Genomic DNA, 18,320 nt, shown 5'->3' on the forward strand with positions numbered 1-18,320 from the left:
CTGATTGCAGCCTAGGATAGGTCAAAGCAGCTGGAGCTGACTGTGCCTCATTGAATCTGTGGATGGTTTGCAGAGGGCAGTACCTGGTGACAGATAAAACCTCAGACTCCTGCGGGATAACTCTTGACAATCCTCCTTAGTTGACTCCAATACTTTGTGGATCCTTGTAGAAAAGCACCTTAATATTCCCAAGAGGACTAAGGATGTCATCAAGGACTGTAAGATACATTTGGGAAGAGAGGAGGGAGAAGACATCACAGAGAAGTGAGTGATGTGATTATATGGACAGTGGAGACATCCCAGAGAAGATGTGCAGCAGGCAGGTGATTCGGCTCCCAGGAAAAGTCAGGGAACTGGGGTGGGAGAGAAAGCTCAGAGAGGAAACTTCTTGGTAGAGAAGTAGGCAGCAGTCTGGCAACACTTCTCAGACAGAACATGGAAATCCAGCAAAGGATCTCTGTCTGCTTCTCTCTGCACCTGCCCCCCTCTACATCACCATTTCTCTGTGCCCTCCATCCTGGGTTCTCAGGAATTGACCTACAACCTGTATGATACAATCCTGGTTGCTTTGAGAACGACTGTCCTTGAGACAATGCAGGTGGGCATCCATGGCCATCTGGACAATAACCTCTAAGGAACAGAGGATGGAAGACAGCAGCCTCCTGCAGGGCCATTTGAAGAACTCTGGAGCCTCACAGAGATGCTAACAACAGTTCAAACCAATTGTGGCTGAAGAGACAGGTGGCCAGAGACCAGGTTTCAGGGACATTTACATTCTACCATAAAATAAGCCAAGTAAGCAGGAGATGATAATATCTGCTGATTGCTATTTACCCAAGGCTTAAGATAAAAGCAAGCATTTCTGGGCCATGTTTATGGATTTCAGGGTAACAATAATTCACTTGATTTCTTTGTGTTGTTTAGCAGCTATTGTAGTCTCAATATTCCTTCATGGTTAGCTTTGGTTTTAGTTAGCAAATATTTGGGAAAATATGAATTGAATTTGACGCTTTTGTAAAGATTTATTTGAAAGGAAGAGTGACAGAGAGGGAGGGAGGCAAAGGAAAAGAGATATTACATCTACTGGTTCACTCCACAAGTGGCCACAATGGCCAGGGCTGAACCAGGCCAAAGCAAGGAGCCTAGAACTCCATCCAGGTCTCCCATGTGGGTGGTGGGGCCCAAGAACTTGGGTCACCTTCCACTATTTTCCCAGGTGCACTGGCAGGAAGATGTAGCAGAAGCAGAGCAGCCAGGACTCCAACCCGCTTACCAATAAGGGATGTCAGCATCACAAGCACTGACCTAACCCTTTGTGCCACAATGCTGGCCTCTCATATTTGAATTTAACGCTACACTCTGCAGAGAAAACAATAATCTACAGAATAGAATCAAGAGTAAATTTTTCAAGTGAATCTGTGTTGTCTTATAAAGGAGCAGAAGAAGAAAATTCACATCTGCAACAGGAAGGTCTCTGCACTCACAGAACCTGCAGGGAAGGTTCACAGAGCATATAATTACTGGCTCCTGAAGAGTGGCTTTATTGGAAAAGTACAAGATGCAGTGACGGCCTATAACAGGGTGATGGAAGTCCAAAGCTTGGGACAGACATTCCAGCCACAGTGATGCCCAAGATTGAAGCCTGAGAAACAAATACAATGAGGCATATGCAGGAGCATGAACACAGGTGCATTTGATGGGAAGGGACGCATTGGGGAGTATGTCCAAGGCAGAGGGAGCAAAGAGCTGAGAGTGACTGGGGATACAGCAAAGCTTTGAAGAACTAAAATAAGTCTAGTGTTGCAGGAAGGTAGTGTTCAAGGTAGAAAATGGCACAAACCCACTGCAAAAAGACCAGCAGAGCCCATGCTGTGAGAGACTTTATAAACCATATTAACGAGACTGGACTTTATTATAGAAGCAATAAAAAGCTACTGAAAGGTATTAAGCATAAGAGTTTTGCAATCACATTTTCATTTTAGATCACTCTGGCTGCAGTATAGATTGAAAAGAAACAGAACTGTGATAATTTAAGAGCCCCCGCAGCAACGCAAGTAAGAAAGGTGGATTGGGATAGGGCTGGGGAGATGCAAATGAGCAAAAGCATCCCAGAGGCACTGGAGGACAGAAGTCCACAGAAAATGGCATGGTTGGCTATGACGTCTCAGGCATATGCAATCAAGGACATCTTGGAAATTGTTATTTTAGGCAACTTGGTAACAGGATGCATTCTTTACAGGCAGTACAGATTTGGCTAGGAGAGGGTGGGAGGGCAGTGGGAGATGAGATAAGGAGTTCAGCTTTGGGTATGATGAGTTCTAAGGCCCTAGGGCATCCAGGGGAACACATCTGGTCCACAGTTAAAGGGAAAGACCAAGAGCTCAGGAATGAGGTTCTGGTTACAGATGTCACTTTGTAGAATGTACACATACCCATTGTATACTTTGGCAATGGATGAGAAAAGACAAGACCTTGGCAGAGCCCAGAGAAGCATCTGTATAGAAAGGATGGGTCAAGAAAGGGGAGTGGGGCTGGTGCTGTGGCATAGCAGGTTAAGATGCCGCCTGCAATGCTGGCATCCCGTATGGGCACCTGTTTGAGTTTTGGCTGCTTCACTTCCTATCTAGCTCCCTGTGAAAGCAGTAGAAGATGGTTCAAGTCCTTGGACCCCTGCACCCAGGTGGAAGACCCAGACGAAGCCTCTGGCTCCTGGCTTCGGGCGGATCTAGCCCCGGCCATTGCGGCTCTGGCTCCTGGCTTCAGACCAGGTCTTTTGGGGAATAAATCAGTGGGTTGAAGACCTCTCTCTCTCCATGTTACTCTACATTTCAAAGAGGAGGAGGAAGGGGGAGTGTGCTGGAACCCTGAAAGGCAACTACCAAGGAGGCTGAATGGAAACTAAGTACAAATACAAGACAGCATCTAGATGTGGCAAGAGGAGCAGAAAGCAAAAGGTGGGCAAATAGTAGCACTGGATAACAGGTACAGTTACTTCAAAACTGCTTTCAATTTTAATCCTGAATCAGGAGCTTATCGTAGAGACCAGTGTCCAACTCCATTCTAGAAGTTAAACAAATGCAAGCAGGTACCCATTTAACCTGCACTAAATGGATACTTACTTTTGTTTAAGAGGCAGAGAGAGGACAGAAAGACAGATAGCTCTCATCCATTGGTTCACTCCTCAAATTCCCACAACAGCCAGGGCTGGGCTAGGCTGAAGTTGGAAGCTCAGAAGGAACTCAGTCCAGATGCCCCACACAAGTGGCAGGGACCCAACTACTTGAGCCATTACCACTGCCTCCCAAGGTAGACTTGGGCAGGAAGCTGCAGTGAGGAGCTAGACACAGCAATCAAACCCAGGTATTCTCATGCAGAATGTGGGTACCTTGACTGTTAGGCTAAACACCTGTTCTTGAAAGCATTTTCTTATTCCCAGAACACTTTATAATATTTTATTCCTTAAGCTCAATGAATAGGTAGTTGAGTATGCCTTAAGCTTTTCTGAATACCTTTTTGTATATCTGATATAATTTAAAATAAACTTAAAATATATGCCCAAAACGCAGTATTGAGTGAAAGAAAGCTAGGTGTTTGAACAGCAGGCATAGTTAATTATACTTCCTCTCATATAAAATTATGGAATTATCCCCATATAAGTACATATGCATGAGGAGGTATATAGAAGGATATTCACTAATTATTTCAACAATGATTATCTCTGGTTAATTGGGTTTAAGGCCATTTTTATTTTCTTCTTGGTGTTCCTCTATTTTGATCAAATTATTACAAGGTACACCTATTGGAGTTTTTTTTATCAATACAAATCACAAACACATGGCACAGAATATCCTACCCTACACAGTCATTTATTACCCTTAGGAGTAGGCACTACAGTCATGGCTGGGTTACTACAGCTGAGGGGCAGAGAACAAACTTCTGCCCATACTTTGGTCTTGCTAGAAAAACCAGACTAAGAACAATCAAAAAAGCTGCTGCTACAGCAGAACTTCCACTCTAAGAGGCAGGGAGCAGAGAAGCTAAGGAGAGAAAACCAAACCTATTCCTTTAAGGGAAGAGCTCTCTTCATGTGCCCACAGATCCATGGATACTACTCTCCATTCCCTCATGGGACAGCAACATGCCAAAGCTAAGTAGACTTGTAACTTCCTTATTTCTAAGTCTACTATTGCATCTTTCCCAGTGGTTCAAGTAATCAGGGATCAGAGAGGATCAACCAGACCAACCCACTCATTGCAGCGTGACTTTGGACAATTTACACCTACAAGCCTTTTCTCTGGTATTGTATCCAAGGACAATTTTTAAAACTTGCCCAATTGTTTGGAGGATTAAATGAGATCAAATATGCAAAACACCTAGGGTAATACCCAGCACACAATAAGCACTTAGTAAGTGGGAGCTGTTTTGTATCACTGAGGATACGGATGCAGTTTAGCAAAGTTTAGATTTGAAACACTCTCATCATCATGATCAACTGCCACCACAGGGGCTAAGCTTCCACCTGCTGCCCTCTTGAACTGTTCTTCCCACAACTTCTGAAGTATAGTCTTTGAAGTTCTCCTCCAAACTCTACCATCACCAGGCCCTCGCACCAAACTCACCTGTTTAGCATATTGGACTGGTAGATTCTCTTCTCGTGAGTGTTATAACAACTGCTTTTGGGCTCGGGGATGAAGCTATGTTCAGACAACATGTCAGAAGCAGCAGTGGTGATGATGGCAATCCCATCTCTCACTCTGGCAGGCAGACCATAGTCCCACTCGTCATACGATACAGAAATGAGTCCAGTGGGGAACTCTGAGGGCACGGTATCTGTATCTCCTGCCACCAGACTAGGCACAATCCATGTGTAGCCATAGCCCGTCAGCCCTACTGAGTTCGCCACTTCAAAGATGTAGGTGGCTTCTTCCTTGGTACAATAAAGAAGAATGATGGGACTTTGGAGTTTCTTGAGCTGATTCTGGATCTTAGAATCTCCATCATCCAGGGACATATCCAGTAGGAGGACTTCCTCCAACTCCCAGCCCACGAAGCTGTTCTCGATGGTGCTGCGGATCTTGTTTACAAAGTCCTGGTAGCCAGGGAAATAGGTGGTGACGATAGAAAAGATGTACCAGTCATATTCTTCCATGATGTTGAGCATCACAGAAGCCTGCTGTTCGATGGACGGGCCAAACTGGAAGAACATGGAGGATTCATCCTAGAATAGCAAAAGGCAAAAAAAAAAAAAAGAGAAAAAAAATCAAGTTTAAGATAGCGATAGAGATCTTCCAGCTAATCAAATACAACCATCTGCCACCATTTGATTTTTTTTTAATACCTTTAAATTTTTTTCATGAAATGCCTTAATTATTTGAATTGCAATATTTTATAATACTTTTTTTTTGTAAACTATCTCTAGACTTTCAAGGAAATAAACATAGGTCTATACTCTTGTCTGAAATCCTGTGGCCACTGCCAGAGCTCAGGGCAGCTCCCCAAAATCAAGTATGTTAATATTTTTAAAGAAAAACACGTGAAGAATCACATAAAGTGGAATAAAAGACTCTAAGGGGGCTCATGTCAGTTCAGGTCAGGTTTTACTGTCAAATGAGTTATACAAATTCATACACATTCATGCAGACACACACACACATATACACGCACTTTCCATTTTTCAAGGCTTTTGAATATTTTGATTCTGGATGTGTTTCAGCCACAGAATGAATAATCCAAAATGCCAGCAGCCTACACTTAAACCTATCTGTGGAGGTAGCTCATTGGCTCAAAAGGAGGACGATACTCAAGCATGGTTCACTGGGAGAAGCATGTATAAGTAGTACAAGTCTTCTATAAGCATATAACTGTTAATTTAACAGCACATTTAGTGTCCTCTCTTAGTTCTGCTCTCATAAGATATGCAAGTTAGAGTAAGGTTCAAACTGCCCATCAAAACTACAAGTTAAAATTACTGGTATCTGCCGGTGTCGCGGCTCAACAGGCTAATCCTCCACCTAGCAGCGCTGGCACACCAGGTTCTAGTCCCAGTTGGGGTGCCGGATTCTGTCCCGGTTGACCCTCTTCCAGGCCAGCTGTCTGCTGTGGCCTGGGAGTGCAGTGGAGGATGGCCCAAGTCCTTGGGCCCTGCACCCGCATGGGAGACCAGGAGAAGCTCCTGGCTCCTGGCTTCAGATCAGCGCGGTGCGCCGGCCGCGGCAGCCATTGGAGGGTGAACCAAGGGCAAAGGAAGACCTTTCTCTTTGTCTCTCTCTCTCTGTCCACTCTGCCTGTTAAAAAAAAAATTACTGGTATCTAAATTCATGTGATTAAATTTTAATTTAGAGCAACATATAGAAGTTTGTTTTTTCCCTTACATTTATAACACCACAGGGTTTGGTATGACCTGAGTGTTTAACACACACCTTTCTGTCAACTCTGAGCATCTTCTGCTCTCTCCTGCCTTTTGAAAGAGAATGCATGTTAAAAACTGTATTTCATGTGCTATCCTGATGCTAAACCCTGCATGCTTCCCTACCTAATGGCTCGAAGAATCTGAAATCACAGGATAGATAGCCTCCTGGCCTTGTCTCTCTCTCAGTCCATTTTCCTAACTTCCACTTGGTATTTCTTTTCTTAGTCCAAGCATCTACCTTCTACCTATAGTTCATCTCCATTTTTTAACAACCCCAGCTCACAAAATTATGTCTGTTGCCAAAGCGCAATTCTTTTGTATTCTCCAACTAGAGCTCCAAAGTACAGTTACAGGAGACCAAGAAACTGAGCCTTTATACAAAATTATATAGGATTGCTTAGTTCGGGAACATATTGTTGTACAGTTGAGAAATTGCTGAGTATTTCTTGGGCACCTTCTATTGAAAAAAAAATACAGGTTGGGAAATATCCAGCTGGTATCCAAAGACCCTGATTCGGCAGTGAGTGCTGCCAACGCCTTGGCTCTCCCAGTGCTCTATTAGCGAATTATGGCTTGAGCTTCTCCATTTTCCACAGGGTGTCGAGAAGGAAGCAGGAAATGCTTGCATGCATCGGGGTGAGTCCTCCAGCTGAGGGCAAAATGGCATTGCTTATCCTGGGTTCCTCCTCTGGAATTAAAGATAGAGTTGCAAAGGGGACTTTTAGGACCCCGGAATTCAGAAAAGCAGGAAAAATTGGACACCAAGAATGGGTATGAAGGGGAAAGGAAATTAATTCAGAATTGAATAATTACAACACCTGTGCTCACTCCATACCCTGGTCAGTTCCTGAGCTTCCCTGCGGAACGAGTACTGCACAGCTGGTCTTGTCCTTGGGTTCTAAGATGCAGTGTGTTAAGATCTGAATGACTGTATCTCCCTGCAAATTCAGATGTTGGAATCCTAACCCTCAGAGGGATGGTTTTGGAAATGGAGCTTTTAGGGAGGTGATTGGGTCACAAGGCAGGGCCATTACAAAAGAGATTCCTGAGAATTTCTCTGCCCCTTCCACCTTGTGAGGACACAGAGATTTCATCTTGGAACTACAGAGTGGGGCTTCACTACACACTGCATCTGCTGGCACTTTGATCTTAGATTTCTAGCATCCAGAACAGAAAAAAAAATAAATGTCAGTTGCTGATAAACAATGCTGTTTGTGGTATTTCGTTATAGTAGCCCAAAAGCATTAAGACAAGTGGGAATCCAGGACAATAAAGTTTAGTTATTTCAAGACTGGTCAGGCCTACTGGAAACCATTACAGCAGGGAAGGGAGGCCAGGACAGAGTTCATCTAGAATAGCTGTCACTTTAAAGAAATACCCATTTGTTTTTTCTTGTCAAACCTCTAGCTAAAGGGAGTTTTTGGGATTCTCAGATGAGAGATATGACTATCACACGAATTTCTACCAGCCCACAGCAAAGTGACAAAAGCTTTCAAATATACCTTAAGATGTACAGGCTTGGGATGAAAGGGATCCCAGTTGCATATGAAGCAAGCCTAGCTGGTCTGTGATAAATGAACAGATCTTATCATAGGAAGTTCTTGAGTACACACACGTGTCATAGACAGGGCATCTCAAATGCATGGCAAGAGATAACCTTGAGAGAAAACTGTGGAAGCTCACAGTGAATGAGCTCACACGAATGAGACTGAATTTAAAAGAAAATCAAGCATGAAATACCAACCTGACCCTCCCCTCAATTAGTTGTCCTCTGATGCTCTTACAAGTATAAATGAGCTTGTAAACACACTATCAGCTGGCGCTGTGGTGCAGCAGGTTAATGCCCTAGCCTGAAGTGCCAGCATCCCAGGTGGGTGCCTATTCGAGTCCAGGCTGCTTCACTTTCAATCCAGCTCTCTGCTATGTCCTGGGAAAGCAGTAGAAGATGGTCCAAGTCCTTGGGCCCCTGCGTCCAAGTGGGAGACCCAGAAGAAGCTCCTGGCTCCTGGCTTCAGATTGGGACAGCTTTGGCCATTGCGACCAACTGGGGAGTGAACCATCAGATGAAAGACCTCCCTCCCTCCTTCCCCTCCCTTCCCTCTCCCCCTCTCTTATCTCTGTGTAACTCTGACTTTCAAATAAATACACACTGCCAACGACCAATGTATGGTGAGAGTAAGAAAAGAAAAACCAACCCAGTGCCATCATTTCCCATCACATCCTGAGCTTATCCTCTTCTTCTATTGTCCTACACAACTTCATCCATTTTAGATTGTTCTGCTCTCATCCTTACTCATCTAAAACATTTTATCTCATCAAGCCTTCATTTAAATCAGGATGCCTTATATGACCATTTTATCTGGCACCAAAGGAAAGTGAACAAAGCCAAACAGAAATCAAGAGACAGACTTATAGCTTGGGCAAATGTTTCCTGGTATAATGAGTAGTCCAGTGTTATTAATTTAGTTGACACATCAATCTGGTGTACAGCAATTGGGAATGGAACAGCTCTTTTTCAACAAAGCTCTGGGCTAACTATAAGTTGCAAACAGTGACAGGCTTTGCAAATTATGGCTATAGCCACAAATCAAAGAGCAATCTTCATGTGTGCATGGAGTGGAAAGGACTGGTGGCCATGCATCCATCTTTGCGGGCATCCAGCATGCACTGTGATCACAAGTGATCTAGGATGAAGGTCGGAGATGTAATTCAGTTTGCAGCTCCCTGTGCTACACCTGCTCATACTTTTATCTCCTAATGTCATTGCAAAATGTTGACATGTATGGATCCTTAGAGCAATCTCCTCCTCCTGTGAAGATTCTCAAATTGGTGGCAGGAATGTCTTCTTCAGCTACGCCATGAGAGCATCTTTAAAGCATTCCTGTATCATAGGCCACCTTCCCAAAGAGATGAGCAATTAGCACAGGGAAGGCAGATTAGACTCCACCAGTCTACAACCTTTCTGTTGGACCGCCATCACTTTAGTGTTGGTGTTGTATTTGCTAAGAAGACAACACAGGGCCAACATTGTGATGTAAAGCCACTGCCTGCAATGCCAGCATCCCATACAGGTACCAGTTCAGCCCCAGCTGTCCCACTTCTGATCTCACTCCCTGCCAATGGCCTGGGAAAAGCAACAGAAGATAGTCCAAGTGTTTAGGCACATGGCACCCGTGTGGGAGACCTAAATCAAGCTTCTGGCTTCAGCCTGGCCCAGCACTGGCTGCTGGAGTCATTTGGGAGTGAACCAGGAGATGGAAGACCTCTGTCTCTCCCTCTCTCTGTAGTGCTTTCTAAATAAATAAATAAATAGACACATTTAGAAGCATTTTTTCATCCCATAACCTGCCTGAGTAATAATTTCCTAAATAATTAATATTATAACATAATTCTACTTCCATATCATTCACATCTCTTACTAACTCACCTTAGAAAGAGAGGACTAGTTGCTCCATTTGTCAACAGTGCCTCTACCAGTAGGGACTACAGCAGCTAAAGAATGCCACTCGTCCAAGGTCATGTCCCCTTCATATTTAACATTTACCAACTGTTTTTTGTCAAGGAGGTACAATAATTTAATCTTCTTGCCCTAACTATAGGCAACTCCAAAGGGTTGGTCTATCTTCAGAAACCCCCAGAAAACTGGTTGGAGCTTCGATTAAAAGTGCATCCCACTTGGACTTCTCCCTCTGATTGTTCCTCCCCAATGTCCCCTGCCCTTTCACAGTGTTAATCTCCAGGATACTCTCCCTAGAGAATATAATATCTATCTATCTTCAAATTCTGAAATGACTTTGATGGCAGAAAGATAAATCTGCCTGACACCTCCAGAGAAGAGCTGGAACCCTTGAGTAGAAACATTAAAAGGCATTGTTTGAGATGCCAATAAAAGAAATACACCTGCAACAATTAGAGAGCCATTTTCTTTTTTTATAAATTGAATGGGCCTCAGAAGGTAGTGAACTCCGTCATTATCATCATTCAAATAGAGCTAGATTATTAGCTGACAAAGGATTTCTTCTCAATAACTCTGGAAAACTTCACGCACACCATTAGGAACTAGTTCAAATGTCGGCTCTTTGCTGTACGACACCTTTTCTCACTTCCCACGGTCAAGCTAATTCTATCTCCCCTGGACTTTTCCTACATTGTGTGCATGCCTCTATCATAATTTTTGTCACATAGTAAAACTTACACGTTTGCCTCTTGCCACTAAAAAATGTGTGTTTCTCAAGAGCAAGAACTATGCTTTATTCATTTCCAAATCCCTAGGGGGCATATGAAAAGTGGTTTTAATGCTTGTTGCATTAATATTACAAAGATGTTTCTTTTATTGGTTGGAAAATTGGCTGAAATGACCTTGATGGTCTCATTCAGTTCTGAATCTCTAGGTTGATGGTGTTTATCCACCTCTCGGAAACAAGGTACGCCTGAGCCATTGCACATAAACTGTACTTTTTTACAATGGGGCTGGGGATGGTGAGGGTACGTTTGACCTAGCAGTTAAGATGCCCTTGAGATAACTGCATCCCATATTGGGCTGCCTGGGTTAATGTGCATCCTGGCAAGCAGCAGAGATAGCTCGAGAACTTGGGTCACTATTGTGGGCATTTATGGAAAGGAACAACAGATGGAGGAGCATTCTCTCTCTCTCTCTCTGCCCCTCAAAATTTTGTTATAGTCAGAAAATCCCTGATACCCTTCTACCAATCAGGGTAGCAGAAAATGCCATTGGCACCTATTTCTTTTGCAACAAACTCCCTAAAAGCATCCCCTATATTCAATTCCTCCAAACCTTCTTCTCCCATTCTCTCTTAAAGCAATTCTAATCAGACGCTGAACCCACCTCTCCATGAAATCTCTCTGGTCAAATCCAGTGGTGACCTTGATACTGCCAATTCCAACATCAAGTTTCAGTCATCCTTACCTGCTAACGGCATTTGACCTCCTTTCCCCAGTCACTACAAAGAGCCTCCCAATGGTTTCCCTGCCTCTACTCCAATCCCCTCTCATCTATGCTCAACAAAGTAGTAGGATGCCCTTTTAAAACTTAATGAGTGGGTATCTCACTTCCCATGTTGGATCACTCTCCCCTTTATTTATTCTATCGGTTAGTGTTAGCAGGTACTAGACTTGTTTATGTGCTCCCTTTGACTCTTAGTCCTTTCATTATGATCAATTGTGAACTGAAATTGATCACTTGGAATAGTGAGATGGCATTGGTACATGCCACCTTGATGGGATTGAATTGGAGTCCCCTGGTATGTTTCTAACTCTACCATTTGGGGCAAATCAGCCTGAGCATGTCCCAAATTGTACATCTCTTCCCTCTCTTATTTCCACTCTTATGTTTAACAGGGATCACATTTCAGTTAAATTTCAACACTTAAGAATAACTGTGTATTAATTACAGAATTAAACCAGTCATATTAAGTAGAGCAGACAAAAAAAATTACTAAGAGGGATAATGTATTAAGTTGTTCATTAACAGTCAGGGCTGTGCTGATCAAGTCACTGTTTCTCATAGTGTCAATTTCACAAGAAGGAGGTACCTTTCTCTGAAGGGAGGAGAGAACCTCCACTTTGACTATGACCTTGTCTAAACAAGATAAGAGTCGGAGAACTCAAGGGGCTTCCATAGCCTTGGAAACTCATGACTGGAGCATGGGGAGATTACTGAGGTCATAAACAAGAGTGTCAATTTGTAAAGTCAACAACAGGAGTCACTGTGCACTTACTCCTCACGTAGGATCTCTGTCCTTAGCGTGCTGTACATTGAGACTTAATGCTATAACGAGAACTCAAACAGTATATTTCACTTTGTGTTTCTATGGGGGTGCAAACTGTTGAAAGCTTTACTTAATGTATACTAAACTGATCTTCTGTAAAAAAAAAAAATATCAATTCCCAACTTGACTCTCACTGGGATTAAACATGACAATATGTCTGATCTGATTTCATCATCATTTAAAAAAAATCATCTATTATTTTTCACTTTATGTTTCTGTGTGGGAGCAAACTGTTGAAATCTTTACTTAATGTATGCTAAACTGATCTTCTGTAGATAAAGAGAATCGAAAATGAATTTTGATGTGAATGGAAGGGGAGAGGGAGTGGGAGAGGGGAGGGTTGCGGGTGGGAGGGACGTTATGGGGGGGAAGTCATTGTAATCCATAAGCTGTACTTTGGAAATTTATATTCATTAAAAAAAAAAAAAAAAGAAAAAAAAAAACTTAATGAGTGGGGCCGGCGCCATGGCTCACTTGGTTAATACTCCGCCTATGGTGCCGGCATCCCATATGGGCACCGGGTTCTAGTCCGAGTTGCTCCTCTTCCAGTCCAGCTCTCTGCTGTGGCCCAGGAGGGCAGTGTAGGATGGCCCAAGTGCTTGGGCCCCTGCACCCGCATGGGAGACCAGGAAGAAGCTCCTGGCTTTGGAATGGCACAGTGCCAGCCGTGGTGGCCATTTGGGGAGTGAACCAATGGAAGGAAGACCTTTCTCTCTGTCTCTCTCACTGTCTATAACTCTACCTGTCAAAAAAAATTATAAAAAAAAAAAACAAAACTTAATGAGTAGGAATTTAGCTTAGCAGTTCAGATGCTTATGTCCCACACCAGAATGCCTGAGTTCAATTCTCAGTTCCAGCTCAGAACTCCGTTTTCCCATCAATGCAGACCCTGGGAGGCAGTGGTGCTGGCTCAAGTAGATGAGTTCCTGATACCCGCATGAGACCTGGATTGAGTTCTCAACTCCTGGCACTGGCCCCAGCCCATCCCCAACTGTTATGGGCATTTTTGGAGTGAACCACGATGCACACACTCTCTCTCTGCCTTTCTCCCCCCACCCAACCTCTTCATCTGTCTCTCTGCCCATTCAACAAATAAATTTCAAAAAATTAAAAACTGGGTAATTGATGCTGCAAACAGATAATTTTCCAAATCTAGCTTATCTCTGTTGGCCATCCAATTGCAATTCTACCTTTCTGGAATCTTCAAGTCTTCCACTGATTCAAATCTTAGCATTTTATAACATCACAGGGATTGTGATCCTGCTAAGACATTGGTGTAATTCCAGATTAAATAAATCTGATCCCACCCTCCCAGTCTCTATCCATTATGTAAAGGAAATCCTCCTTTTGTTTTTCTAAATTCAGTTCCTCAGAAGAATCTGTATCTGATACACGGCTAGAATCATGAGGCTTTCTCTGAGAATGCTCTCCACAAGCTCCAGATTTGGAAAGCAAGTGTAGAAAAGATGAGAGGCCAGAGTTATTGCAGGTGTCTTTTGCATTCCTTCAGCAGACTATGGAAAACAAAATCTCATTCTTCTCCCAAAATAAAGGGAAATATTTTTCTGTACCCATCCAAGCTCCCAAAGATTACTTTCTCTGATGACCAGAATTCACAACATCATTTTCTCAGTTGACTAAGGTTACAGTTAGCTACTTGGAATGGGTTTGACTAGTGTCACAGCTTTGCATGCAATGCCTTGCAAAACAGGGAAAATTTCTTCAGCCTTGACATTGATCAGAAAAATTATGACTGAAACACACGATGGAAGTGAATTGACAGAGAATCATGATCTTTCCTGTCTATTAAATACCAGACTCATTGTTCTATTTCTTAAGGATTTAGTTATGTATTAGAGAGAGAGAGAGAGAGAGAGAGAGAGAGAGAGATTGATCTTCCATCTTCTGGTTCATTCCCCAGATGGACACATGGCCAGGAGCTTCTTCCGGGTTTCTCACATGGGAAGCAGGGACCCATGCATTTGGACCATCTTTTGCTGCTTTTCCCAGGTCATTAGTAGGGAGCTGGACCAGAAGTGGCACAGCCAAGACACACACTGGTACCTATATGGGACGTCAGCATTGCAGGGAGCAGCTTTACCTGCTACACCATAGCACTGGCCCCTCATTCTTCTCTTTCAACCCTAGCACACAGACTCTGGGTGTTCAGAAACCCATGAAGAGAGATTCAAGCACATGGGGTTCATTGAAGATTTGCTCTGGATCACTATACAACCCCCACAGAAGCCAGGATTCTTTTCCTTATTTGTTCTTTCAGAGGATAATTTTGCTTCCTCCTTGAATTTTGCCCCATTTTCCTCCCTGATTGAGTCTCCCCTTTGACTGTGCTTCAGTCTCCAAATGGAAGTCACAGCTGAGAAACAAACTCAAGGATTCACTTCGAGGATGTCTGCAAGGTTCCTCACAGTCTAGGTCCCAGAGGCACTCCTACAGCCAGAAGAAAGCTTACAAGTATCAAGAATGGCAATAAGAATAAGAGAGGAAGGATTTAAAAAGTGGGGTCCTTCTCCCCAGATACTCGAATGGATCCCAGAATTAAAGTAGAGGGGCAAAGGATCTGGAAAACACTAACAGCCCATCTGGAATGTGCCGGTATTTCTCTGTAAAGGCATCAGGGCTGCCAAAAACTTAACAAGGCTATTTCATTTCATTTTAAATTAGGATTCCTCGCTATGGCCTCCTCCATTATGCAAATCAAAACAACTCTCAGATGGATTGACTTGTATTTTTATTAAGAGGTTGTTTTCTATAAAAGTGCAAGCTGACAAGTTCAGCAAAAGTCAAGTCCTATGACTGAATAAATACACTTTTAAGTAAACTCAAGGAGTGAAGGTAAAGGAATAGAAAAAAAATAGAAGAAAATGTATTGCATAGAGAAAAAAATAGTAAACTAACTGAATTAATTAGGTAGTAGGATTATCAATATCAGACTAAATTTAGACAAATTTAAAAATCGAGAGTTTTCAGTACCAACATAGATGGGAGCACTGATAGAATAAAAGGAAAGACATTATAACAATGAAATCTAATAACTAAGAAAAAACAGATCACAATTATTAGTTATGAAATACTAAATCCCAAAACACCTATGCCATCAAAATCTTTCCATCCAACTTAAGCCAACAGAGTCGAGTCTATGGAAGAATTGTGAATATCATTAAATAGCAAGATTAAGTACAAGCCAATGAAGATACTTGTTATAATAACAGCAGAATTGTTCAGAGTAAAGATGCTGCCATTTGTCTTAAATAAATTCACATTCCCATATCTTCATAGCCATTTAATCAGAATACCATATTCCTATACCAAGGTGAATAGGTGGAAAGATGACCTCAAGAGTCAAAGGGTAGAGCATGCATTGCAGAGGCCTCTACTGTGGCACAGTAGGTAAAGCTGCTGCATGCAGTGCTGGCATCCCAGATGGGTGCTGCCACTCTATTTCCAATCCAGCTCCCTGTATTGCACTTGGGAAAGCAGTGGAGAATGGCCCAAGTACTTGGGCTCCTGGACCCACATGGGATACTCAGATGGCTGCTGTAGCCATTTGGGGAGCAAACTAGCAGATGGAAGATCTGTCTCCACTCCTCCTTCCTCCCTGCCATTCGTAACTCTGTCATTCAAATAGATAAATCTTCAAAACACACACACACACACGCGCACACACACACACATTTTTTATTTGATTATATGCTATGAGTGCTAATCCTCATCGGCTGCTCCAAATGGTTCTAGATTTAGGGTTTTGTTACACAGGTGTCTCTTCAAGGGATCCCTGGAAAACAAAGAGCTCTTTGTCCTTCTGTCCCTGAAAAAGGCTCAGTCTGCCTGAATTTAGAATCCAGATCAGTCACATGTGCTGGGTGCAGATTAACAGGCCATTGTCACCAACAGCGAACTCCAGAGAGAAGTTTTCTGAGAATGTTTTGTTCACCAGATATCCAGTGACAACTTCTCCTAGGTCTCTAGACTGGAAAACTGATTGCTACTTCCTCACATATAGTAACACAAGGATGTTCACAATCAAACTGGCTTTGAATTTATTCACATCTCCCAAAGCAAACTGGTCATCCATGTAAAAGCAGAAATGTACACTGAAGTGTTCAAGAAAAAGAGAAAATTTCATATAGGCACATTATCATAAATAATCTTCAACAACTTGTCAGCACCTGCCTGTCTCAGCTTCACTCCATTATTAGCACTGCCTTTTAATCATTAAACCAGGACTGGACTGTATGCCATCCTCACCAACACCATCTCTTGAAGCTGACTAGGCTGCTCTTAAGTCCAGTATTTGAAGTATCAGCTGTGAGCCTGGCTGGATACAGACACAGCCACCAGAGGAAGCCTTTTCACCATGTGCCTCTCGGGTGCCCAATCCAAAGGACTAAGCAGCCACCTCATGGGCCCCATTTCTACTCCAGTCTCTATCAGATGAGGAGCCCAGTTATTCTCTACAGGCTCTGACAAAATGCCTTGCCTATTGATGCTGAGCCCTTCTCCGTGCCAGCTGAGGTCAAACACCATCTCACCCTTTCCCATCCTGCGCAGCAGAATGGTTACTGCATTACCAGCACCAAGACATGTGTGTGGCCTTGTCCACTATGGTATCAAACACATGCATTAGTATGAACTACAGCAAGAGGGTTATTTGGTCTTAAATAGGATACTCAGAACTTGCTGGCTTCCATTCCAACCCAAAGTCATGGTTAAGTCCAACTTTCCCAGCTTTCTGACCCTCCCTAGATTTGTTGTTCAGATGTCAGCCTACCCATCTTGCCATGGAGTAATAACAAGTGTCCAGTATTTGATTGGCTGCATCTAAGTTTTATATTTTCTTTACCTGCTTTCCACTGAAAACTGCTGCTCTTAACCAGAATTATCTCTTACTTTTACTATGCATCATTTATAACTGTTGGCCATTCATCTTGAAGAGTTCAGAGCTCCTAATTACTCAACTTTCATTTTCTTTCCATCTCTGGTGGGAAAAGGAATATCTTACAATGCCACTGGGAGTACAAAGCAATCTACTAGAATGGTTGCCCAGCTCCTAACCTGATACAGGAAAAAAAACCACATTGAAACCATTTTTCTCACCCACGGTTTTGCCCATAGTCCCATGACACCATCTGTCCATTTCCCTGTCCTGTAGGAATAGTTGGCTTAGCAGATGCAGAACACTGCAGGTTTAGCTCTCAACAGTCAACGATCACTCTCTCTGGCCCAGGCTGGCTCCTCTGATCTACTGGTACTGACCCTGTCCAAATCATTGGAATTCATCTTGTCACTGCTGTAACTAGTACTATAGTCCATGCTAAGAATTCATTGTTCTTGGCCTTCCGTTTTCTGCAGTCCTAAGTTCAGAGTCCTAAACCCTGGGCCTAGTCAGCGTTTCCCCTGTTACAGCTGAGGGCGTTGGGTAGCTGAAATGTTGTCAACATCTCAGCTTGACTTCAGGAGATTGGCTGGGCCAAGATAAGCAGCAGAAACCACCCAAGAAAAGAAACTAAAGTCATCAAGGTCTTTTCCAGCGAGAAAAAGTAAAATAATGGCCCATTTATTCACTCTTACTTTGAAACTTGTTTGTTTTTAAAGGACATCCAGTGGTCTCTGACCTTTCCATGGTTGGTAGCATTTCACCCAAATAGTTTCCCTTTGATGGAAGGAAGCAAGCAAGCAGAGAAAGAGATCATCCAAAGGAAATGCCAATTGTCATTTCAAACAAAGAAACTCGGGGCTTCGTCGTTCCCCATCCTCGTCAGACTCTGGAGTGCAGAGGCTTTGTTAGAATCAGATGCCAGCATTTATTAGTTGTTAATCTGGAACCCCCACTGTGGGGCCTCTGCCTATGGATGAATCATCCCAGACAAGTATGAGTCTTACATGCAGGCTCATTATCTTTAGAACTGGCAATAAAGCAACTCACCTGAAGCGCTCAGGCTCACATTAGCTGGTTGTGAATTCTGAACCGTGCTAACAAAACAAAATGGGGCATCCTTGTGGCTCAGCAATGACATTGGGGTGTTAATTCGGTCCTGCCAAAAGGTGCTGAGCATGCCTGAAACACAGCTGAAATTGTTAAATGCCAGCCCAAGACATCAAAG

The 18,320-nt window shown here is 43.1% G+C and overlaps 1 protein-coding gene across 1 annotated transcript in view; it reads right to left on the bottom strand.

Moving 5' to 3' along the window:
* GRIN2B (glutamate ionotropic receptor NMDA type subunit 2B) overlaps window positions 1-18,320 on the bottom strand; it is a gene marked incomplete at its 5' end in the record, with an annotated part of 515,436 nt that overhangs the window by 229,556 nt on the left and 267,560 nt on the right. Inside the window, 1 exon segment of the mRNA XM_008259603.4 lies at window positions 4,620-5,218. Coding sequence (XP_008257825.1) covers window positions 4,620-5,218 — 599 coding nt within the window.

Source organism: Oryctolagus cuniculus, chromosome 9 (genome assembly GCF_964237555.1).
Source record: "Oryctolagus cuniculus chromosome 9, mOryCun1.1, whole genome shotgun sequence".
Lineage (NCBI taxonomy): Eukaryota > Metazoa > Chordata > Mammalia > Lagomorpha > Leporidae > Oryctolagus > Oryctolagus cuniculus.